This window comes from Sylvia atricapilla, chromosome 4, assembly GCF_009819655.1.
Source record: "Sylvia atricapilla isolate bSylAtr1 chromosome 4, bSylAtr1.pri, whole genome shotgun sequence".
Classification (NCBI taxonomy): Eukaryota; Metazoa; Chordata; class Aves; order Passeriformes; family Sylviidae; genus Sylvia; species Sylvia atricapilla.
In genome coordinates, this window is record NC_089143.1 from 56811860 (window position 1) to 56836449 (window position 24590).

General features: G+C 46.4%; 1 protein-coding gene across 1 annotated transcript in view; it reads right to left on the reverse strand.

Moving 5' to 3' along the window:
* Window positions 1-1350: 1350 nt before the first annotated feature.
* The window catches only part of MAML3 (mastermind like transcriptional coactivator 3), an 83519-nt gene continuing 60279 nt past the window's right edge, over window positions 1351-24590 (reverse strand). Inside the window, exons 2-4 of the mRNA XM_066317965.1 lie at window positions 7406-7648; window positions 5224-5308; window positions 1351-2562 (exon numbers count right to left, since the gene is read on the reverse strand). Of these exons, the coding sequence (XP_066174062.1) occupies window positions 1571-2562; window positions 5224-5308; window positions 7406-7648 (1320 nt within the window). The 3' untranslated portion in view covers window positions 1351-1570. The remainder of the gene's footprint in view (window positions 2563-5223; window positions 5309-7405; window positions 7649-24590) is intronic.

Sequence of the window (24590 nt, forward strand, 5' to 3'; positions counted from 1 at the left end):
ATGGCTCACAGAGGCCAGCACTAGGCCAGAGGGTGCTAAAGCTCTGGACTGTGGGTAATGTTAACATTTTTTATATGCACAACTATATAACCTGATAAGCAGCTCTCAGCTGAAAACACTAAAGAGGTAATAGGTTCCAGAAAACAGCCTCCAACTGCAGTTTGGGAACCCTGCTGTACACACTTCGATGGCTGGTGACTTCAGTGTTGTGTGAGATCTACGACAACTTCATCACAGGGCTGCTCAGCACTGGTCCAAACATTGGAGATAGTGATACAACCCTATTACCTAAAACCTTATTTGGGCAGATCCCATGTTTGTAATATCAATTATTTTACCCACTCATTAATGTTCTTTACAGTAGTTCTTTCACTGACTCCTGTTCTTCAAATACTGCAGTGAATTTTCTTCCGGCAAACCAGAGAGATTAGACCAAACATCTGTTTAAAACTGAACATATCACATCGAGAGCCCAGACACCCTGGGGTAATAGTAGCTGCCAAACCTGCACTTTTCACGAGAGGAGGAGAAAGTCTTCTGTGTGCCAAACCCTCATTGTATATTTTCTCCTCCCCTGCTTGGCCTTTTGTGGCTTGCTTGAAAAAAAAGCGCAGCCAGTTTAGCTTGCTTTACACTGAAGGAACAGGAGGGGAAGGCAGTGAACTGAGAACATCCTGGGGATGGAGGGGAGGTAGGGACCATCTGAGGAGCTCTGCTAATGTCTCTTAGTACCTCTCAGCCCTTCAACACCCAGGCAGCTGGGCCATGCCAAGTGCTCTGACTTGGGAAGCACTGTTTCAAGTCCCAAGGGGACTAAGCAATTCTTTAAGTTAACCCACCACTAGGCTGTCTCCAGCAGCAGTCACGTAATCAATCTGCCCCCACAACACTGCCCAATTTATGTTCTTCTACACTTGTAGTGGAGTTTATCACTCTGCAGTGAAACCTGTGACCTCCCTGTGATGGTTTAGGTTTGTCAGGTGAGTGTTCTGCATTCCCTTAGGATAGCCCACAGCCAGCCCCATCAGCCTGGCCATGGCTCTCCCAGATCTGCTTCCCCCGGGGTTCAGTCCCTTTCTGACCAGGGCCTGTGCAATCGCCCCTGGATATCTGTAGGCTTTGCTCCCAGCTCTTCCATCTGCTTCCCTAGAAGCTGCAATGTGCACACTCATATAAGCTGGGAGGTATCGGGACCACCCCAAGCCACTGTGCAATGAAGCCTTGTTTTCAGTGGGGAGAGAATGGAGTTTCCCAGCCAGACACATCAGCTGGCTTTTCCAGTTTCCCCCATTCTGCCTCACACATACACAGAGTGGGCACTGCCACGCAATGAAGATTGCTTGGTGACAGTTGAGGGATGCTGATGTTCTCATCATCCCCTGAATCTTCCAAAGTTGGCTACAGATCAGCTCGGTTCGCACAATTAAAAACAAAAGAAAACAAAATAAACCCAAACCAAACCAAGACAAACAAAACCCAACAATCCGGGGATGGGGAGAACATCTGACTCCCTCTTTGCTTGTTCAAACATAACAAAACGTAACCAAAGCTCCAGACTATACAATCCCATTCACTGGGGGTTTCCAAACAACTCATCAAGTTCTTGAATCCACTCATCCCCCGGTCCGCTCTTAATAATGGAGTCTACAAGGTCTGTGCCCTCTGCTAAACTGGAGAATGACCCTCCTGCTCCTCCATTACTGTAGTTGTAAGATATGTCCTGAGTGGGATTCCTCTCATAGGCCTGACCCTGGCCGCTCTGAGCAAAGGTGCCACCTGGCATTTGCTGTGCTGGGGGCTGACTGAAGCCTGACATGGCAGGGACCCCTTGGCTTATTGCTGGCATCACCATCGGCCTGGCCTGGCCGGCTGCCTGTTGCCCAGGTAGTGGTTGCAGTAACTGTCTCCCCAGCGCTGGGTTCAGGGCTCTCACTGTCCCACTTGTGTCCACGACTGTCTGATTGAGGCCCTGTGGGAAGTGCTGCTTGGAGAGCCGCGGCTGCCCGGACGGCATGGCGTACGTGGTGACGTTGTTGAAGGGCCCCATTTCACCACTAGTCCTTCCGGGTATGCCTTGCAAGCCTCGCTGCTGCCAGTTCTGTGTTCCCTGAGGGACAGTCCCCATCAGGTTTTGAAGCCGTGGTGCTTGTGGCCTTGGCAAGACCTGGCCCACGGGTCCTTTCATCTGCTGCTGATGCTGGGGAAGAGCAGAGTTTACCAGCATGTTCTGAGCAAAACCGCCAACCATTCCCACCGCTTGTCCAGAGGCAGGCTGCCTTGTTCCCTGGCCTGCGCTGTGTGCCATGTTCATGCCGCTTTGGTTTGGGTGCTGCAACATTTGGCTCATCCCTGTGCTCATGCTGTACATTCCTGGCTGGCTGGAGGAGGCATTGCTGTAAGGAGTCATGCCCATATCCGACTGGCCCGCAGTGGTGGGCAGTGTGCTCGGGGTCTGGGAGGGAGCCATGGCCATCATGCTCGCGTTCTGGGCCATCATTCGGGATGTTCTCATGCTCTGCAGCGCTACTTGGTTTCTCACAGCCACTATATCCTGGGGTGAACCTGCACCAAAGAGGGAGGAAGGTAAGAAAAAGCCCACAAGCCAGTAAATCTTAATTAACACACTTTTGCATAAGAGAGAATCTGTAGTAGCATCCTCAACAGCACTGATCTTCTTCAGCTACACCTAATTCAGCTTCTAGCAAGCAAATGGGAAAACTTCCACCGGTCTTCTTCATGAGCAGCAAAGCAGCTGAACTTCAGTTTACCATTTGAAGCTCTCTTTTAAATACCTCCATTGTCTTTCAAAAGTAAGCCTTGAAAATGGAAATGTCAGTCTCAGAAGGCAAATCAATTTTTTTAATAGCTCGGGAGGCATAAATGAATGGATTTTCTATAGCATTGCTACTGATTAATTCTATGGAAAGAAGAAAAATCGGGGGTTTGTGGACAATTAAAGCAGGGAGAGTGTATTAGTGAATCAATACCATAAGCACATTTTACTTCACCTTAGGCCAGTGATGGGAAACCAGAAAATCCTAGCCTTGTTAAATTCCACACTGTGACAGATAACTTGACCATGCTTGTGTCTTACTTTCAGGACTAGGGGGAAGCTATTGATTTCTGGGAAGCCAATAGGCTTCTATACATACTATCTTTAAATAAAGACAATTACCTGGAGCTCAGATTATGCCATGGAGTTATCGTGGATTTGAGTCACTACCAAATACAACAGTCAGACTTGAGTCACTAACTAAATAGTCAAATTCTTCAGATTTGAGTCACTGACTAAATACAACGCTCGACAGGTGAAACTCGGAGTGTATGAGGCACACAACTACTCCAGGCTCAAATGTTATTAAATGCCAGGTGTAAATATAAAATCACTGCTTAAGAGTTCAGAGCTGTACAACAGAATCTGAATGTTCTTACATCAGCCCCTATTTGTTGTCCCTCAGTGGCAGACAACATCCCTGAACATCCGTGGGAGTGGAAAACTCTGGTTCCCGCTATTGATGCTTTCCATGAGAAACGGCTCTGGATAAAGGAAGCGACATTTCTATACGTGGCATTCTATTACATAATGCAGAGCTTGCCTACAACTCCATTTTCTGCAGCACCACAAGCTTCTGGTGGGTGCTTTTAGCTCCAGCACACAGCTAAATGAAATATTTTGTAGGGTGAAGTGAGATAGCGGAAGTGGGTCTCACTGGAAGAGGCCACATGTAGTGGCAGCTTTTACTTTATTCGTGCTATCAAACTGCTTTCTTAATGATTGGCACTGGGCTTCCCTTGATTTTTCTTAACTTAGATCAGCTCCTTCCATGATTAGAAACAGTCTTTTTACTCCAGCAAGTGCTTAAGATACAGATAATGTTAAAATCTTAATGCATCCTTAGCTATTTTTTAATTGAAAATGGCAGGTGAAAAGCTCCAAAGCAGTCACTAACAGCAAGTGGTTCACATACTACTTTGGTTAACTACTGTACTTGGCCTAAGTGACAGGAGATCAGACAAGGAGCAGTAAAAAGAAAAGATGCAACAGATTTCAAGGTTTTAGGCCACCTTCTGGTCTTATTTACACATAACCTACTGCACTGGATTACATTTATGTAACTAAAAAGGAAAAAATGGTGAATTATTTAAATTAGTTCATTTATCAAAATGAATTCCTTGCTCTGTCAGATTAGCCTAAACTCTCTTTCCTGTTTCTTTTAAATAATAAATACAAAGGCAGTGTTTCAAAGAAGCATGAACGCAGAGAGATTGTATGTGTGCATCTCAGTGGATGGTTGTGCACACACTTCTTGATTTTGGAAATACATTATTGGGGAAAAAAGCAATTTCATACAGAACTTATGGTGCCAAAGATAAAAATGAGGAGGTGATGAGAAGCCACCCTGATACATGCCAGTAGGAGATGTGGCTGCCTGTTCATGTCCTGGGAACCAGAATGGCAATGTGAAACATCCAGAATTGTCTCCCTTGTCTTCTGTTACATTTACCTGATATTATCATGAATATAGAGCACAAGTGTGTGTTCATTTCATGTCTATATAGAAATCATGGTTAGTGAAGACATCCAGCTGATGCTTTGCACCTAAAAAGCTCAGAATTAACTTCTTTTCCTGAGCCAAAATAAGAGTACTTACATTCTTCAGTTACCTGGGAGCACATAAAAATAATACTTGTGCTTTTTTTGAGATTATTAAAAAAAGCTCTATTTACATCTCAGGCATTTCACTGTGCTTCCCACACCTGGCATTTATCAGTCCCTTCTCCAGATAAGCAGGACCTCTCTGAAATTCTCTGCTCATCAAATTAGATAAAGTAGGCAATGAAGGAAGGAAAAAAACCAAGATACAGTCAGAAATACTGCCAGGAAAAACACCTCATAAGAGTAGAGACAAACAAGATAAATCCATTAATGAATCCATGACATCTGGATGTTCAAAGAGGAAAAACAAATGTCAAAAAAAAAGGGGGGGGGGGGAAATAAAGAAAAATCAAACAGTTTTCACTGAAGGGAACAGAAAGGAAAATATAAACTTAACTGAATATTTTAACTTTGGTATTCCCCATTGGTAAAATACGTGGTGTGTGCCTGTATTCCTCTTCTGGCACACTGCTTAAACTCCAGGAGTCACAAACTGCACAAGCTTTCACACATTTGCTACCTTAAGGGCACTGACTCCAAAACAGGAAAAACAATTTGACTTTTACCTTGGAATTGATTGACCTGTTGCACTGGATATGGGCTTCGCTGTTGATGCAGATGCTGCCGAGGCAAATGTGACTGCTGCTGCATCTGCTGAAAATGAAGGACGGAAAGAAAGCAGAAGAGAAAGAGATGATTAATTAATTAATGGGCTGGTGGCAAAACTGCTGAACTTGCAGTGGTTCTTCTCTGGTGAGGTGCTCTGGAGAGACAGGCAGAGTCATTTGGAGGGTCCTCCTCAGAGCACTCAGCACTTGGACTCCTTTTGGCTCAGAAGGGAACGTGCACTGAGGCCAGCATCGTGGCTCCTTACTTACATCCCAACCTCTACACCATGAGATTAACTGTCTTCAGGCAGACAGGAGAGGGAGGTATGTGAGCTAACTGTGCTCACCTAGCTCTAAGGGCAACTGTAGCCACACACACACTTGCCTTCCCTCACTCCTGCCGAGGTCCAGAGGTTTGTGTTCCTGGTGCAAGACTTTGCTCCATGTCTGCACTTGTAACGCTCAGCTGCAAGGATTACTGAATCCTGAACCAAGCACCGCAGCCTTGGAATGTTCCTGAGCCAAAACAGAAATGGACTACTAAGGTACATTTCCCTTTGTGCTTCAGGGAATGATATTTGGGGAGTGGTGACTGCAAAATGCTCCCTTGATGCAGACCACATTGCTCCTCTGTGGTTGTTGTCTATGAATACTTGTGAATATTTTAAAACAGAATCAAGGGCTGATTATAAAAACAGAGCTTTCAGATGCTAAGGTGTATTCAACTAAGCACTTACTGAAAGGCCATGTCTTGGAGCATCACCTACAGCTGTACAAATACTGTGTTCAAAACCAACGACATGTAACGAAGGTACAAGAATGGCAGAGATAGGAAAGAAGGAAGCACTAGTCCCTGCATTCACCCTGCAGGTATTTATCAAAAATAAAGAGGGACTCTTGTTAGGCACAAACTGCCCCAAAGCTAGGAGCCTGAGGACTGTGACTTTACCACTTTTCATCTCTGAAAAGTGTGTCAGCACACTTGACAGCCTCAGCTTGGTGGCTTTTTTAACACTTTCAGGCTTGCCTTCAGCATCCAAGTCACTGACTGGCTCCAATGTGAATTGGCCCAATCCATGGGATGCATTACTGCATCCTCACTCTCAGGCACTCGTTCATACTTGAATCAGTTCAGGCATCTTTATCCTAAATATTTCTAGGAGCATCCTTCCTGTTCACTGAGAGTAAATATTACTGTTTCTCAGGAGCAACAAGAAAAAGGCAGGGAGACAATCTGTATTTCTGTGGTTACATGGCATGCATGTGTTCTAACACAAATTTAAGCACATTTTTAAGCTGTTTTTCCTTAGCAAGAGAGGAGAAGCAAAGCTTAAAGCAGCTTCTGATCTACCAGATCATTATTGAAGTAACATTAGGGGGCTGCAACTTTAAACTTGGGTATGATCTTGAAGGAACTCAACAATGTGGCTTTCCACTGGCTTTCTCTTGGGCTGCTGAACTACAGCTGAATTAAGCACACACCACTGCATAGTTTAACATCCACATCGCAAAGCCCAGGAGCTCAGGAAGCCTGGTGATAGCTCCAATGCAGCTCTTCCACACTGCCACCACCAGAGGTGGTTTCACTGCTCTCCCACTTCAGTCTCTGGTTCTCCCTTTGCTGCTGTCTTTCCCGTGTATGACCTAATTGCTCCTACTGGAACTCAATAACCCAGATTCAGGAATTGGTCTGGGTAAACAGTAACATTTTTCTTTGCTAAGTCTTCTTTTAACCCATGTCCATTCCTTGTCCCAGATCCCTGTACAGCCGTGCACAGATTTTGCCAGTACAAGGCCAGACCACAATCAGAGCTAGGGGAGAGTACCTGTGACTGTAACTGCAGCTGAGTCTGCTTCTGCAGGAGTAAAGGCACCATTAGATGTCAGGTTAAGAGCTAACTTTTCCAGTGCCTAAAATCCAATGTGACAATCAAACCTAGCATTGGAAACATGGGTAATATTTGCCAAGCTAATGGGGTAGGATTGATACTGTTGCCTCTTCTTCCACAACCATTGCTGAAATACCCTGACAGGACCCAGAGAGAGAGAATTCCCGAATCTAGAAGCAAGGGCTGGTGCTGCACAGTCTGTAGCACTCACGCTCATCCCAGCATGCGCTGGAGACAGACGGATACTGTACCTGCTCCGCCAAGATCTGCTGCTGCTGCTGCTGCCTCTGCTCTCGGAGAAACTGCTGTTTCTGCTGCTCCATCACATGGAGCTGCGCTCTCTGCTCGATCAGCATCTGCTTCATGATGGCTGCCTGGGGCTGGCTCCCGAGGAAGGGCCCCCCGGAGCTGGCGCCTGTGACCATGCCGCCGGAGCCTGCCGGGACAGACGGCTGCATGGGCCCCGTGGGCCGCGACAGTCCCACCTGGTGCTCCTGTGCAAAGAGACAGGGAACGCCTAGTTACTGGGTGCTCCACACGGGAGGGAGATCACAGCTCACACAGCTGAGGAGGCACAGAGTCGGGTAAGGCCTGGAGCTTGGAGAATGTGAGTCCTTGGAAAGATGCTCATGGCTTGTGAGTGAGCCATGGACTGCTCCCCACAGGGAATAGATAGAACTCTCTTCTCCTGGAATTCAAAGCCCCTCAGGTAAAGCACAAACACTTTATAATTAATTAACAGTGAAATAATGAAGCGGTGAACTAAGTTTTTTTCATGCTTCAGAGTCACGTTTTCCCAAATTTTTCTCTCTTCTCAAGGAGACAAGTATATTTTCTCTTCCTTTCCATTTCCCTCTCGTCATAACAGCAATATAACATAGCCCCCTGGATTGAGGAGCCAAGGTGTTAGGTGCACACAACGAATAGTGGGAGCTGGCAGCACTAATTCTTCTCCAGAAACTCAGGATTGAACTCCATTACGTGTCTATACAAGGTTTATATCCTGTAGCACTGGACCAGTGTGTGTGGCTGGAAAGAATCAGGGCAAGCGCCTTCGCTCCACACACTGCACTCTCTCTTCATGTTCTAAATCCAATTTGCTGCCTTTTAGTGCTGGGTAAAGCACCGAGGAAAGGTCGGGAGGGAAATCCCAGCGCGCGTCCCGGCGGGCGGAGAGGCGGGATGCGGGTCGGGCTCGGCGAGGCCGCTGCCGGCAGGTGGCGCTGCTGCCCCGCGGCCCTGCCCGAGCGGCGCCGGCCAATTCCCGGGAGCGTGCCCGGTCCCGATCTCCGGTGTTAGGAGCCTGTGGAACCTCTTTAACTGAGGAATACAGACGACAGGTACTTATTCAAAACCACCGACTCGATGGAAAGGACCTGTATCGCTTTAGCATCCTTCGTGCAAAACCTGGCGGGGTGAGGTTCAGATTCACCCGCCTCACCGAGCGTTTGAGTTATGTCAGCCGCTGTGGGATCCGGGTGTACAGAAAGGTGATCTTCCAGCACCCACCCCAACCCAGGCAGAGAAGGGGTTAACTGCAATGCTGGAGTGTACTTTGGGGGATGAGGATCAGCCTTTCCGCATGAAGGTCAGGCTTTCAAGGACCGTCCTGAGGAAATAACAAAATACAATTTGTCCACATCTCTGCTTCGCACAGATAGTCCCTGAAGGGTTATCTGCTGAAAGGCAGCTCTCCAATATTTCGGTTCTTTCCCCTTTTAACATCTGTCTTGGTTTGAAAGTTCTCCCCTTGTTCCTCTTTCCACTTCTCCCATTACCCATTGCACTTTGCAACCTGGTGAAGCACAGTCCCTGCAGCATCCTGAGCTGGGTCTCCCCCAAGCTGGGGTCAGGGAATCGCTACGGATCCCTCAGCTGCTCTTGCACCGAACCCTTCACCCACCCCTGTTGCTGTGCTCTGCTGCTTTCTTTGCTTTGGGGGGACACACACATTTACTGCCTGTCCCCAGCAGAGCTGATGGCAAAAGCTTTCTCCTACCACCCCCTGGCCCTCCCCCAGCTTCTGATGAAGTCATCAAGCTACCAATTGCATAACTGATGCACAGGACTATCCTGTGTTATACTGGGATATGGGCCAACTGCTTCCATTTATAGACAAAAGCAGGGCCACGCTGCCAAATAATGGAGCCTCTGCTGCAGCCACTACAAGGCAAAGAAAAAGGAGGGGAAAACCCCAGGAGCCAAAGGGCATGCCGAGAAGTAACATCCCGTGGAGCTTCCTCTGTAAGCTTCAGTAAACAGCTGCCTTTGGGGCTGCAGCCCAAGCCCTCATTCAACTGCTTTAAACAACAACAAAAAAATCTTCCTACAGAATTCCTGTCCCGGCTCTTAATGCACGCACAGGTAGAGCTGAGGGACACGCTCATCCCAAGCAGAAAGCACTCCATTCTCTGATGGATTATGTTATAAATTAATTCTAGTGTTTAGAAGGAAGAAAGTTTTAAAAGGAACCTCACCAGCTTATGTGAGCCTGGTGCACCGTACAGCAGCTGAAGGAAATGGGAAGATTAGCACACAGGTGTCACTTCCAGTGTTGTGTGTTTAGTCATTTTAAGGTGCATCATGAAAATTTCCTGTTTGTCTTAAAGCCAAGCCTTCTTCATTTAGACCACCCTTCTGCCCAGAACGTTTCTTTTCCTTTCCTTTTTTTCTCGGCAAAAGCTCTTCCCAGCTGCTGATGAAAGGCCCTTCTGAGGTCACTGGGAGCAGCCCTGAGTTGTGTGTCCTGAAAATAAGAGCACAGCCCAGGCAAAAGGTCTCTGCAGGCAGGAAAATGTCCCCTAGCACCTGGGAGCAGAGCTCTTTCCCCAGAGCTTTAGCTCTGCAGCCTGGCACTGCTGCTGTTATCCTCCAAGAGGAGTGTGTGGAGATGACACCTGGCAATAGGCCATGTGGCAGGGATGGAGGAAGCATCATTGGACTCTACAGGGCTGCCTCTTACAAGCCATGGCAGCTCCAGACCCAGATGCTGTCTCACCCCAGGAGCAGAACACCAAGTCAAGCAACTCAGGTTATGTGCAGCACTGCCACACCTGCAGAGTTTAAAAACCAAACTAATCCAAGCTTCGCTGACAACTCTCTTTGCTCCTGCTCTCTCATCCTCCTACTGCACCCTGAGCCTTCCTGCCCCTAGACTTCCTGCTCCTTCTCCTCCTCCTCCTCATTCCCTGCTATCCCCTTTCTCCTTCCTACACCCTCTACCCAGCCTCTGCATTTTCCTTTCTCCACTAACAGGCACTGCTGTCTCTTGCTTCACTGTCCAGACACCCCCATCAGCACCCAGCCTGTGGCTGCATATCACCCATGCTGGTCTCCCCAGTGGCCCATGCTCCCAGCTTGGCTCACCCTGTAACTCCCAGGGATGTGCAGCAGCAAGGGGACTGCCCAGCCCTTTCCCCCAGGGCCCTGTGCTCATGTGGGCACTTCTATATGGGGGTGCCCTGTGGGCAGGTAGTCCCTGAAGAGAGTGACAAGATGCCCTGGAAGGGGAAACACAGATTGTATCCTCAGGTTGTGGTATCTGGGAAAATGGTACAATGTGATTTCTCATTTTTCACTCTGGCTCTTTTTAACACCACCCAAAGCCACTGTGTGCTGCTCTCAGGCTGCAAACAGCTCTCTCCTGCTACCAGTGGCTCGAGCACAGTCACAGTGTCACTGTTCCAGTTGGGAACAGTGGTGCTGCAGCTCTGCTGCAGGGTCCTCACCAAGGGAAAGGTGAAGCCAAGAGCTGGTTACATAAAGGGAGGATGGTGCCAAGACCTCTCAGCTGTGACACAGAGAGAGTTCAAACACAGGCTGGTCCTGCCTCAGCCTCCCAGCAGCCCTCCTGCCCCTGCAGCCTCAGCTGTCCACTTTTAAGGCAGCCCGGGACAGAATTAAGAGCTTGGCCCCTGGGAGCAAAAGCAGGTACTGAAGGAGCCACAGAGCTGCTTGTTCACAGAGCCAAAAAGCAGCCACTGCTTCCAAATGGTCAGCATAACACACCTGGACAGGTTTGTAGAGCTGCAGGGCACCGGGTAAGATGAACTTGTGCAGGGATCTGACTGCTTACCTAATGCCTCCACGGGAGTTGTGCCCTGTGGGATAATCCAATCCTTAGTTAAGCAACAGGAAGATAAATCCTGTGTCCTCCCAGGGTATTTCCAGGGCTCTACTGGAGTGATGGAATACTCTGCAGGAGCTCAGAGTAACATGTGATATGTACAGTTAAAGGATAACAAAGGGGAGTGGAAAGGAGATTTTCCTCTTTGTCTCAAATCTTACGTGCCTCTTCCTTATCATGCAGTAATTTATTCCTTCTGCATGTCATTCAATCCCCCAACTGCAGCTAAAAGCAATCACACAATTTCCTTTCAGAACAAGCAGAACGAGCACCAGCTGAAGCCCTGATTTTGGGGACACCCAAACCTGCCCATTATCCCTCTGTGCACAGCCTGATTTTTGTGGAGGAGCCAGCTCTGCTCCTGCTGAAGGCCAGGGGGCCAAAGTGGCACCTCAGGGAAAAGGGACCTGTTCCAGGCAACTACTGGCAGAAATCAACAGGGGATGGGTATTCCACATCTGGGAACAAAAAGCTGAGAGACACACAGACTGGGAAGCAGGGTGTGAATGTGTAAAATGGACAAACAGACATAATTTCCTGTGCTGTTCTGTGTCATGTGAATGAATGGATATTGAATATAAAAAGTAAATAGAAGCCAGGAGGTAGCTTATCCCGCACACTGCATCAGAAGAATGACACTAGAAAAAACGTATACAATCAGACATCCACATTTTAGAGTCAAGAGCAGAAAAAGTAGACAAAAATGATTTGTGGCAGAAAATGCCTGCCAGCGAGTGACTTAAAGAGCTCAATCCATTTAGCTTACCACAAAAAGCACGGAGAGATGCTTTGACCATCGTGGATAAAAATACCTTAATGAGGGAAGAAATTCCATAAAGGGCTCTTTTATCCAGTGAAGAAGGCAAAACCAGATACAAGGAGTGGAAGCTGAAGACAGATTCAAATCAGAAAGAAGAATCACATTTTCACCCTCTGATTCCACTACCCATCAGAAATGTCAGATCTCCACAATTTGCTGTTGTCAAGGATGAATGCCTTTCTGGACAAGCACAACACTTGTGCAATGGAATGGGTGTGATGTACAAGGTAGAACAGCACTGTCTGCCCTCACCTGTGCACAGCCCTGAGCTGCTGCTGGGGACACAGGCACTGCCTGCATTTCTGTGTGTTAAGAAGGGGGATCTTCAACCTGTTACTGGGATCAAAAATTTTACTCCATTTCCATACACTAGGTTACAGTAAAACATCATCTCTACCCAGTGTTTTCAGAGCAGCCTGAAAGCACATTCCTAAATACTCCCTCGGAAATATTTCTATTGAATTCCTTGTAATGTTGTGACTTATTGTGTCTCGCAGGGATCTTAATCCTCTCTCTACATCAGACTGCCCACAGCAAAGCCACCTTTCTCAGAATGGTACCATCTGACAGAGTAAGGGAATTACTAATCCATTCATTTCAGATGACTGGGGATGTTTTTTGCCTCAGAAAAAAACCAGTGTATAGGACGAAGGGCTGGAATACGCTGGTTCACAACTCCAGCTCCAGCAGCAGGCTCAAGCAGAGCAGATTGCTTCACCTATTTCCTCTGTCATCCAGCCTCAGGGAGGGGCTGCAAACCTCTCCTCTCCCCCCAGGCCCCCGGTTGCCATGGTCTTTCATACAGTATCTGAGCAAACAAGATCCCTCTGATGTTTGACACCAGACCTCTGCATGCAGCCAATTTGTTTTCCTTTCACCTTTCCTCGCCTGCATCTCTCCTCCCTGTGTTTTCCATACAGTTTATTCTGCCCACAGAACAAACGGGATCTGACAGACTTTGGTGTATTTTTGTTTTCTGCTAGGAATTTCCCAATGTCTTCATTTCTGGTGATGAAGTAGGTAACAAAGGGCTCTAAAAGGGGCAACTGTTTCTCTAATACTGTTTAAGAGCTAAAGCCCAGCAGAAGCTCTTCTCAAAGCCTGTGAGGAGAAGGGGCTTTGCTGGCACCTCCCCACACACCCACTTCTGCTCCAGCCCAGAAGTTTAACTCCACAAACCCTGAGAACAACCAAGATGGAATTCAGGAATGCAGCATTTCAACAGAATGCTACTGAAGTTCAACCAGCCTAATAAAACCAGGCTCATTTCCTCTTTTACAAGTAATAGCTCTGATGATTTCTCCCTTCCCTCAAGAAAGAAGCCTTTGCAGGGGGAATCACTCCTGCTTTCGGTTTTGTTTATCCCCAGTTTCACCAGCATACCATAAGACCATGGTATGGAGTCTAAGGATGTAATGGTCAGGTTTATGCACTGAGAAGTATTCACTTATCTCAAATAGCTATTTTCCTTGTAATTGCAATTTTAATTGGTCTTATTATTTTTAGGAGGAAAAAAAAAAAAAAAGTGGATCAGCCCAAATTCAAAGCAAAACTCTCTCTTTACATCCATATCTTAAAAAAAAAAAAACAAAAAAAAACCCCCAAAAAACAAAAAACAAACAAACAAACAAACAAACAAAAACCCAAAAAAAAAAACCCAACAAGCAAGCACTGGCTCCCAGGCAAAGCTGATGGCAGGGAGAACAAGGATTTGAAGAAAGACTGAAGTGCTCAACCTTATATTTTAGGCATATTGTGAAGGCTGTAATTACTCCCCTCAAAGACTGCTGCGTGAAGCTGTGCCATCATGGCATTCCACAGTGTGCCCTACCACTCAGAAAGCAAGAGGGAACCTTCAGGGGGCAAAAGGCAGGAGAAGGGATTTGAAAACCTGGCCCACGCCAAAACTTTTCCATGCCACATCCCTCTGCCTTCTCCCACAACTGAGGGCTTCCAAGGAGACAAATCAGCCCCTCAAGAGGAGCTGTGACTTGCCATTTCAGCGCCAGCTCAGCTCTGTCTTGGTAGATTTCCTGGGACTTTGGAAACTGGTCCTGGAGAAAAACAAAATGAGAGCTGAGCTCATGGAAGCCACTGGACCCTGAAGGTGGTGCCTGATAGAAACTCTCCTGCTGCAGGTTTTAGCTTTAATCAATGCCCCCTTCAAGCCCATCCTGGAGCAGGAGGGAGGAAAGTTAATGTGAAGCGTAAGGATAATCACAGCTAGAGAGCCCCTGGAAAGAGGGAGAGAAGAAAAATGGGAGATGAAAGCAGGCAAATGGTTTAAGCAAACACTCACACAGGGCCAATGAAAAGAGGGAACAGAGGGAAAATGACACAATAAAAATAAATGCTGTAAGAGAAAGAAAAGCTTCTAAGCACACACAGGGAAAAATATGAGGCTTGGAAAAAGCAAAAGTGTAAGAAAAAGATGCTCTAATGGAGCTCTCTAGAACTTAACACTCCCCATTATCAGGCAGCCCCTTTCCTTCTAATGGCCTGAGCCTGTGCCACATTATCACCTTGGACCCCATGGAGCTCACTGGTTGTTGAGGTATTTTGAAGAGCCTGGCTCTAGCTCACGCCTAGCAGAAGCTGCCTGAAGTCTCCTGTGGATGACTGCAGAAATTTTTTTTTTTAACTCTAGCTGGAATTTTGTTAAACTTCCTTTTGCTTGTTTTGTTTGAGCATAAACAAAAGGTATTTTTTCACACTTAAAGGTGTTTTTCAGATCCCTTTCTCTGTGCTGTGATAAATTAAATCTTTCATTTTTAGAAATTCCTACTTGGCACTTGTGTTGCTCCTCAGCAAGCAGTGTGTAATTTGCCAAGCCTGAAAGAATCCTGGCTGAGAAATAAACACAGTGGGCCATATGCTCTCCTTCCCTTGTGCAGAAGGCACCTTACCTCAGAAATTGGGAAGAAGCTGCAATCACCCCCATGGTGTGGCTTCTGCCAAGGCAAAAAAGATACCCACAGAAAAATGTATGGCAAAGTAGCCCCGTTCCTGCATGGCTGCAGGGACCTCTCCTGCACTGTCCCTGACCCTGTGACTGCTCTCTGGCCTGGCAGGAATGTGGGGAGGGCTCAGGGAATGTGTCCCCCAGGTCCCTGGTGCTCACAGTAAAGCTGCACTGCCTTCCTGGTATTTGCTGGCACAGCTTGGGAGCGCTCTGCAGCTCCCAGCTGCTCCTTTCACACTGCTCTCTTCTCTCTCATTCACACCGTGCCCTCAGGAGAGGGAGATCACACACCAGCAGGATCAGGTGAAGTGAGGACTTCCTTCTGCTCTGTGCCCTTACAGGACACAGAGGGAGAGTGTACCTTGGATACACAGTAACTCAGATCCCTGCTGGGTTTCAGCACGTTATCAGTGGGACTGACAAAAGCATTGGTGCTCACAAAGAATGTTCATCTGTACCTATTCATGCATAAATTCCATGATCTTCCTCTTCCTGACAGTGACCTGAAAGAGCTGGAATCGCCTTGCCTTGCTTTGCATGTGCCTGTCTGTGCAGCCCCACTGGAGGTGGGACTTCCATCTCAAATCAAGAGCCAAGGATTTCCACAAGGTAGCCAGCAGGCCCAAGGGAAATGGTCCAGCTGCCTGGAAAAGCATCAGGATCTTTGCTGTGGTTTCACATAACTAACTGCTGATAAACAGAGCTGGTTGGGATGGCACAACCCGGTGTAGGGTTTCATTAGCCAGCTCTTTTAACATCCTTGAATCCAAGCAACCCAGACCACCTAGTTCCAGCACTTAAAGCTCTTTTGATTGTTCTTCCCTCTTAGATATAATCTTTGTGTTTCCATTAGCCACCTGGCCTTTACTTTGACACAGGCATCTTAGTCCTACTGAAAACTGAGATAAGGCATTCTGATTTGGGCTGTGCCTAGCTTGTCTTTGAGGTCTTTAACCTTGACATATCCAACACTGTATGACTCTATACAATTAAGGAAAACCTCACAATGGAATTAATTTCTTTTGCAAGGCCTAACTCAACTCAGTTTTAGAAGAACTGACTTTATCCCTAGACTTCCAGGTCTCAAAGGCACAGCCTGCTTTGCTGATCAAGCCATTATTAATGCTCTCTGAGGCTTTCTAGATGGCCTTGATATCTCTTAAGCTTTAAATTTCCTCTTTTTTCCCCCCTCCCTCCACAACATGAATGCTTTTTTCATCTCCTATGCTGCCATCTTCCTAATGCCTACTTATCTTGGCCAGCTTAACTAGTCCTCCCAGCACAACCCCAGCTGCCTTTTTGCAGCCTTGGACTCATTTCTGAAGCCCTGCCTTCAATGGGGACAGGTCTTTGCACAGGATTGTGTTGATCTCTCCCATGAGAGACTTAAAGCAAATCATGATCTCCCTCTACTCCCACTTATCCTGCCCAGCTTTCTGCTCCTGGCCACAGAGGACGTGGCCTCATCAGTGGTCCCCAGCCCTTATTCTTGTCCTGGCAACCCCACTGAGTCCTCTCTTCTCATCTCTCTTGCCCTCATCTGCCTTCTCCTTTTTTATATCTCACTCCCCTCTTGCTCCTTCCCACTGCAGCACAAGCATGCTCTATCTTAATGCCTTAAAAAAAAAAATCCAAACAATCCTTGACTCCTAGTGACTCTCCAGCTCTCACTCGCTATCTCTTCTCACTGTCAGCTCTAAGATTATTGAGTCTGCTGATGATGATTTATATGATTTAGACTGAATTTAGGCTCCATCTACAAGAGATTCTTGTTCAAACAGGCTTTCACATCTCTCCTGTCACAGAACCAGAATCACAGAGTTTCTAATTTTCTTTGTCTGGCTGCAGCTCTGCACTACACCAGGCTCTCTGTCATAGCCTCTCAGCTCCTTCTGGAAATCTGGTCCTCCTTTCCCAGTGCTCCTACCTGACTCCAACACCTTCCTTTGCTTGCTCAGGGTTACTCAGACTGGTTTGTCACTGCTCACCCTCCCACCTGCTGCTGTTTTGTGTCTCTGTGTCCTCCTCCCTTGTCTCCTTTCCTTCTCCCTCATGTCTCAGAGTGAGTTCTCCCTCTGTACTCACTCAGGAACCTTCTCTGCACCAGTGACTCACCGAGCTGCCTCTCTGTCCCTGGCCACTTCCCGTCTGTTCCAACTAAATTCATGCCCTGCCTCTGGGATTATCCTGTTGATATCTGTCAGCTCAGACTCCAAGTAGGCTCTCATCTTACTCCCTAGGCCTGCTCTCCTTCCTGTTCCTTCAGCCCCTGTGGGCAACACCATGGCCTGGCTGTCACTCAGTCCACGGCCTGGTTGTTTTCTGTGCCCCCACACTCTGTGCACTCCCCCAGCCAGGCTCCCATTGCCTCACACCCTGACACTTGCAATCTTACCCTGCTTGCAGATTACCCAGGTTCTGCTGTCCTGCTCATTCTTTTTTGCCTGTCACCCTGCCTGTGCCATCTCTCCTTCCTGCTCTCTCTTGGATTCCCTTTACTCTGGATTTCCACACCCTCCCTTGCTCTCAAATTCAGCTGCAGCATATGCCACCTCACACATCATCTCTCTTTCACTGCTGAGACTTTCTGTCACCCCATCACAACCCACTCTTTTCCACATGTTACATTTTAGCTAGAAGTGCCTTCACGCTTTCCTCCCTGCTGGATCTCATTCCTGGGAGGAGAGCCTCCAAGTCACACAAATCTGACCCTGAACTGTGCCCTCAGTACAGTCACATTTGTAGAAGTTTATGTCTCCATGATGTCCAGAAGTCTTCTGTTTCCTTGTACTGGTGTGTTTGTCTCCCTGCATTATCTCTTATCTTACTCTTAGGTTAGAAGCATTTGTGGGGAAGGAAACATATTTACATCCTGCATCTGCAGAAAACCCAGAACAATGAGACTCCTAAACTGGCTCAGAGGTGCAATAAATAGTGTAACAAATCCAACTTCAATCTGCATACAGCTAAATACACCATTTTACATTCCATAGGTGTGAAAACACCATTATTTCACTGTGCCCTTCCTTCACTACTTCTTCTCTTAAAGTACATAATATAAGGATGAGCTATCATGTGCTGAAAAAGCCAGGAAATGTAAAGTTACAGTTCCCATGGCAATTGTAACTCAGCCCCCTCCAGTGCAGTACAAAGGTTATCACCATGTACAATGACAGGGGATGCTGAACACATGCAAAGTGACCAAATTACTGTCATGGCAGATAACCAGGTCTTTGAACCTCTGGGCAGGTAAAATCTTAGGCATTTACTGGGCTTTTAGCATTTAAGTCTGGAAATGTGAAGTCCAATAGCCTATAAATAAAAGTCAGAATTGAACTGTATAGCAAGTAGCTGGTGCTGGCTGGGAGTCCTCCTTGAAGAGACACAGCTAATGGCAATAAGAAATATTTTCATTACTTTATGAGCTCTGGTAGCTGTCAACTGAGAGAGGGATCTGCCGATCAGAGAAATCTGGGGAGACATCAGTGTGTCAGAACAAGTGAAAAGACTTGACACAGAAGGCACATTTTTGTTGAGCAATTTGCATTAGCACTCCTGGACAAATTCTACATTTCACATGCAATTCACAAACCAACAGCAGCATTGCTAATTGGTGCAGTTGCCACTCAACTCTGGTGCCTTGTTTGAGCTATCACTAACGGGAATGAAGACTACAGTCTTTCTTTAGAAAAAAATGCAGCAATTATTTTCCAGACTTTGAGTTACATTCCCCCTGCCCCCACTTTCATCCTTGTAATTTCATTATCTCAGTAACTTAAAAAGGACACAGAATAGAAAAATGCAAATCTCAGAAAAGTCCTGCTGGAGTTATTAATTAAAAACACCACTGTTTGCAAAGAATGATGCCCTTCATTAATATATCCTGCCATCACTGTGAATTTGGCCATGTCTCAGGGTCCCAATGCAAAGCTGTGTGCATATCTGAAAAAAAAAAAACCCAGCAAGTGGCAGAGCACTGGTGACTCAAATCCCAGTCACCAAACCAAGGCCGTGCTCTGCAAAAATCTCAAATGCTGATGGAATGACACAATCTCTCTGCTCCCTCTCAGGTGATATTAGAAGTTATTTAACTGAAAACAGGGCAGATCTCCCATCCATCATTCTTTATCCTTTGTAAAGTTGAGTCTCCTGAGAAAAGGAAAAAGCATCCATAATGCAGCTTTCTATTACCACTGCTCAGAATGCTCAGGCAGCTGCGGCTCAGCTGAAGGAAGGTTTGGCTGACTCATTTTCATAAGCTAGATGGCTATTTTTAGGGAACATTTCCTTTAGGCCCCTACAGTGTAAAATCCAAAGGAGCTAATGACATTGGCAGGTGCATAGATTGTTGGTGACTCCTCTAGCTGAGCATTCACATTTCCTTACTACAATTTTTTCATAATGTAGAGTGAAAAAGGGAACAACCTACAATTAAAAATCTTCCAAAGCAGCTTTGATACCTTTTCTATTCAAATGCTCAATGAGAAACCAATGTGCAATAGCAAAAAATATAACAGCACAAGAAAAACTATAAAGATACACCTAGAGCTAAATAAATCTAATTCTAAAGAACTTGGTGCTGATGGTGTATTTTTGTTGCATCTCTACGGATGAAAAGGTGTCTGTAATGCACTTACATTCTGCCCCTGATCTTTCTGCAGTTGCAAGAATCCCATCCCCTTTTTTGCTCCCCTTGAGATCTCCTTGGCCACATCCTAAGGGTCCAGCCTGACTGTTGCAGAAGTCACTAGCAAAAGCCACATCTTATCCACATCTCCCAGCTGTGCTCTCCTCAGAAGGAATAAGAAAAGCTACAGTTAAGTAAGGAACTCCCAATCCTGATCACGAGAGGTCTGTCCTGGACACGGATGTTGCTTTATTTTCTGCAGTGAAGCACAAAGCAGGTTGTTGGCCAAACTCCTGCAGTACAACTTTTTGGTGTAAGTACCTCTGCTTGGGCTTCCTTCTGCTTCACCCTGGGTTACTGGCACAGCAGTCACTTCCCTGTGACTAAATCCTGATTTGGAGGCCAAATTATTTTGAGTTTGACTGCACAGTCTTCTTGGTAATCAGTGCTATGCACACTCCCTGCTCCCCAGGCTGAATCAGTTGCCATTTGAGGAAACAGGGGCTGGTTGGGAGCTCTGTGTGTGCCCTGTCCCAAACACGGGTGCTCTCTGAGCATCCCACCAGTACTCACCTGGTGAGCCATGGAAAAAGGGAGGCTCTAAAATCCCCAGTGATACGGGTTGCCTCCTTCCTTCCAGCTACTTGATCCTTTGTCTGTACTCAAAAGACTTTGCCCAGAGAGCTGATACCTCAAACCCTTCGCAAAGCAAAGCCAACAGTGGCTCTGTAAAACCATGGGCTGTACTTACCAATGACAGAGCAGGGCTCCAATTTACCAACGCTGGTGTGGCTGTCAGCTTTGAGTCTATAAAAACTGCAGAAGATAGCTTTGGACCTCTTAATACCTTATTTCTGATATGTGGAGGGACTGGGGAGGTTGCAGCTTCCCACCTGCTTAAATATAATTCACTACAAAATACCAAACAGTTGCATTCAGCCCTTTGTAGACATATAATTACCTTATGTGTTCATGTAACACACATCTGTAGCATATTGGCGGTACACCCAGTTGATGTGTGGGAGATTCCTAGGTTCAAAGTCTCCAGTGTTTCTTTTGTTCACTAATGAATCCTTCTTTTGTTTAACTCCGCCTCCCCTTAGGTTGTAGCTGTAACTCTGTCATGAACATATGAATTTTTTTTTCTCTCCAAAACTACCTACAACACTGCAATAGACTGGGTACCTAGTGGGAAACACCTAAATGAATCACAATGCTTATTTTGGACAGGTTTAACAGGTCTGGGTCACTTTTAAGCCGCACTGTTGCTTCATTAGCAAACTTGGTCACCAAATATTCTCCCTAACACCATGTGAGGTGAGATTCCTGTGCCATATTCTAGCAGGTAAGCTGAGTTCATAATGTTTCAAATAAAAGATCCAGTCATCACGACTAGGAGTGTCACAGTTTTTGTGAGTCTCTGAAGATTCTAATCTTCTTCTTAGTGTCCAAAAATCAAAGCACTCAGGCATCTCCATGGTAGCTCCTGAAAATGCTGAGGTGTATTCTTTATGTACAAATATTTTGTTGAATTTACATGGATTTAAACCTAATTACCCCACACTTGATTTTCTAGATATTATGTATGAAAATACACATATAAGACTGTCTCTGGCACAGAGATTAGCAGCTGTGGTATCCATCAGAATCACCACCCATCCCAGTGCTAGCATCTTTCTGGGCTGCACCAAAAGCTACCAACAAGTTCTGGGAAACAAGCAGCTGAAGATGCTGCTAAGGATCTGCTACCACAGATAGGCACAAAGACAGAAAGTCTTTACCCATTTGGCTGTGAATGAAATGCAGTGGGAGCTTTGCTTTTGGAAAAATGCCAAGTTCATATCAACTGAGTTACTCTGCTGACTCCGTGGGCTCACTCCAGGTCTTGCCAGAGTTGCCAGGCCTCTTCTCCAAGACATCCTAGGGACTGCCAGAGACGGCCAATGCTCAGGGTGTGATCTGGGGCATTTCCTCTGTGAAAACCCAGTAATCAGGCAGGAAGGCCACACCACTGGCAGAAGTGTTGGGGCTCTCCAGTGCTGTGCTGCTTTTACACATCACGGACATCTCTGCCAACTCAAGCACAGTGCTCACCCTTCCTTGTCCTGCAGCCAGAACACATGTGCACTGCAGTAAGGCAGTTCAGCCGTGTGAAATGGATTTGGATTCTTAACATGGTGACAGGTGTCTAACCTTGTTACATTTCTCCAAATGGTAACAGAGTCTTCCGACTTCAATGTTCAGTTTGTCACTGCAAAAACATCAGCTCCTTAACAAGCACAACATATTAGCAATGTGCATTGTTGCCCTATACTCATCAACCAGAAGTATTATTTTTATTTAACTGTAAGTGGCATGTTTTCTTTGCTGTCTTCCTTCCAAATTAATCTGTTACTCTAAACTGAGGTAGTAGTGTATGTTTTCACCACTTACAATGATACATTCTTCTCATAAGAGATATAAACACACCATTGCCTGAAAAAGGCATAGTGACAATGCTCAGGAAAAAACCAAAGCATAAACAAGCATCATTCTTCCTCTCCTTGACATTTCAGAGACAATCCTGCAGCAAACTCCAGCTTCTTTGGCTAGCCACTAAAATCAGCAAAAAATGCAAGTCAAGGCAGAGACACAAGTCTTCAAAAGCTGCTGGGGGAGGTGGTACAGGAAGCTGGTGGAGTGGCCCTGTCTCCCTGCTGTTCCTCCTCACAGCAGACTGTGAACCTCTGTCCCGTAGCTCCCCATGGTGACTGGAAGTGCAGTGACAGCCATAACTGTCACCTGGAAGCACCCTTCCTTTGGAAAACCAAACAGCTCCACGTTCACACAGATCAAAAGCCAAATGCAATGCAGAGGAGTAAAGCTGCTGCATCTTCAGCAGGTGCTGGGCATGGACACAGCTGTTTGCAGGAGAAAATGACTGAAGATTTATAATGGCAAAATCGAGGTGCACAAAATAAAGGACTAACTAGCTTTCTTTCATTCCTTCAAAATATTTCCTTATGATCTAAATTGTTTGGCAATTTTGGTGAGCGTATGTGAAACAAGCCAATGTTGTGTGTCTCATTTCTGGGTTTTTACTGTTATTATACCTCATTAAACTTGGACTGCTTCAAAACTTACTTTCCCATCATTCTTAAAGGCTGTAGCCTTGTACAAATGAAAACCCACAACATTTTTCTGCAGCCTAAGTCTGCCTGGAAGGTGAAAACCTTCCTCTGCCATGGTCATGTGGCATTTTCTAGGGGTGTACAAACCAGATTAGCACAGAGAGGTCCCAAAATTAGTTAAATACCAAAACAAAATTAATTGCCTAATTGATTGAACTAGGCTTCACCTCCTCCAGGATGACTCGACCTGTTCAGCACTGGAAAAGGCTGGTGTTGACACTGCCCCTGTTTGTCTGGCTGCATGTCAGCCCAGGAAAGTATATTTAGCTCCAGTGCACTTGCAGGATTGCATCTCGCAGTTCCACAGGAAATCTCTGGAGTCAGAGCTAAAGATATCACTGCACACTCAGAAATTCACAGCCAGCTGTAAAAGTGGGGCTTCAGTGGTGGTCAGAGTGCTCAACAGCCTCCTTTCAAATGAGCGAGGAGGCTGAATAAAACACTTCACTGTGCTGGGTTCACGGCAGGCAGGGTGCACCCATGGAACCCTAAATAGCAACAGAGCAGGCTCTTCTCTTGCTGGGATAAGGCTGAATTGATACATCTTGTTCCCAATCCCATGCTCAGGAGTGGCTGGGAGGGGAAGAAGTCTGAGGAGAGAGAACTGGGGACTAGTGCTGAATAAGCACACAAAGATCTCCTCCTTCTCTGAAGCTTTCAGAAATTTTAAGAGTTATCAGATCCATTTCAAGAGAGAGAAATCATAAAAGAGAACACACATCTAACATAGGCTTTCCTTTTCATAAAGATTTTCTACACATGGGTTGTGGTACCAATTCCAGGGCAAGCAAACAGAGAATCCTGTCAAATTCTTGTCCCTGATGTTTTTTAAATGGCACTTAACCCAATGCTCTCATGGCTTCTGAGCCACCTCTCCAGCACTGGGCAAGCAGAGGGCACCTCGGCCAGTGTTGCAGCAGCCCCCTTAGAGGGTAGAAATGAGCTGAGACATAATCACCTTGTTTATCACAAAAAGGGTCCTGGTTTATTCCCCTTCCCAGCTCAGCCACCCTGACTCCAACCATTCACTGACTCTGGCTGCAGCAAGCTCCTGCTGCAGGTTTCCCTTGCAGCCTCTGACTGCTGGTTATTTCCTGCTGAACTCTGACTGCAGGGATCAGTGTGCAGGCTCTGAATGCAGCTTTTACCCAGCTGGACTGTGACTGCAGGTTCCAACTGCAGGCTCTGACTGCACACCCACACTGACCTCACAGCAGGGATTCTCTCCCCTCAGGATCCTTCTTCATCCTCTCCCATTCATTATTCCCTCTCCCCACTCCCCCACTCCCTTTTATCCCACTTGTGTTTATTGGATCCAGCTGTGACCCATCGGGGTGAGGCTGCAGTGGGTAATTAGCACAGCTGTCACTTAGCAGAGACGAGGTCACCTGCATTTCCTTCTCCTACAGGCCACAGCCTCACCTCCTGCCTCAGTCTTGGAGAAGGATCAGGCCCCTTCATTTCACTACAGTTAAGGCATGAATACAACACAGAACCTTTCTCTACTGAGATAATGAAAAGGCAGGATGCAAAACCAGCTCCTGTTTTCTGTTAATAAGTGCTTTCTTACTCTACCTTATAATTTTTTCCTCAAGTGATGGCCAGCTGACTGTTTGCATTTCATCTTATCTTTGAGAATGCTCTGTACCGTCCAAGTAATTCCAGTGAGCCAGAGCACGCCTCTCTTTGCTCAGTGACAGGAGAGCTCAGTGTGTTTATGAAGCAAGATCA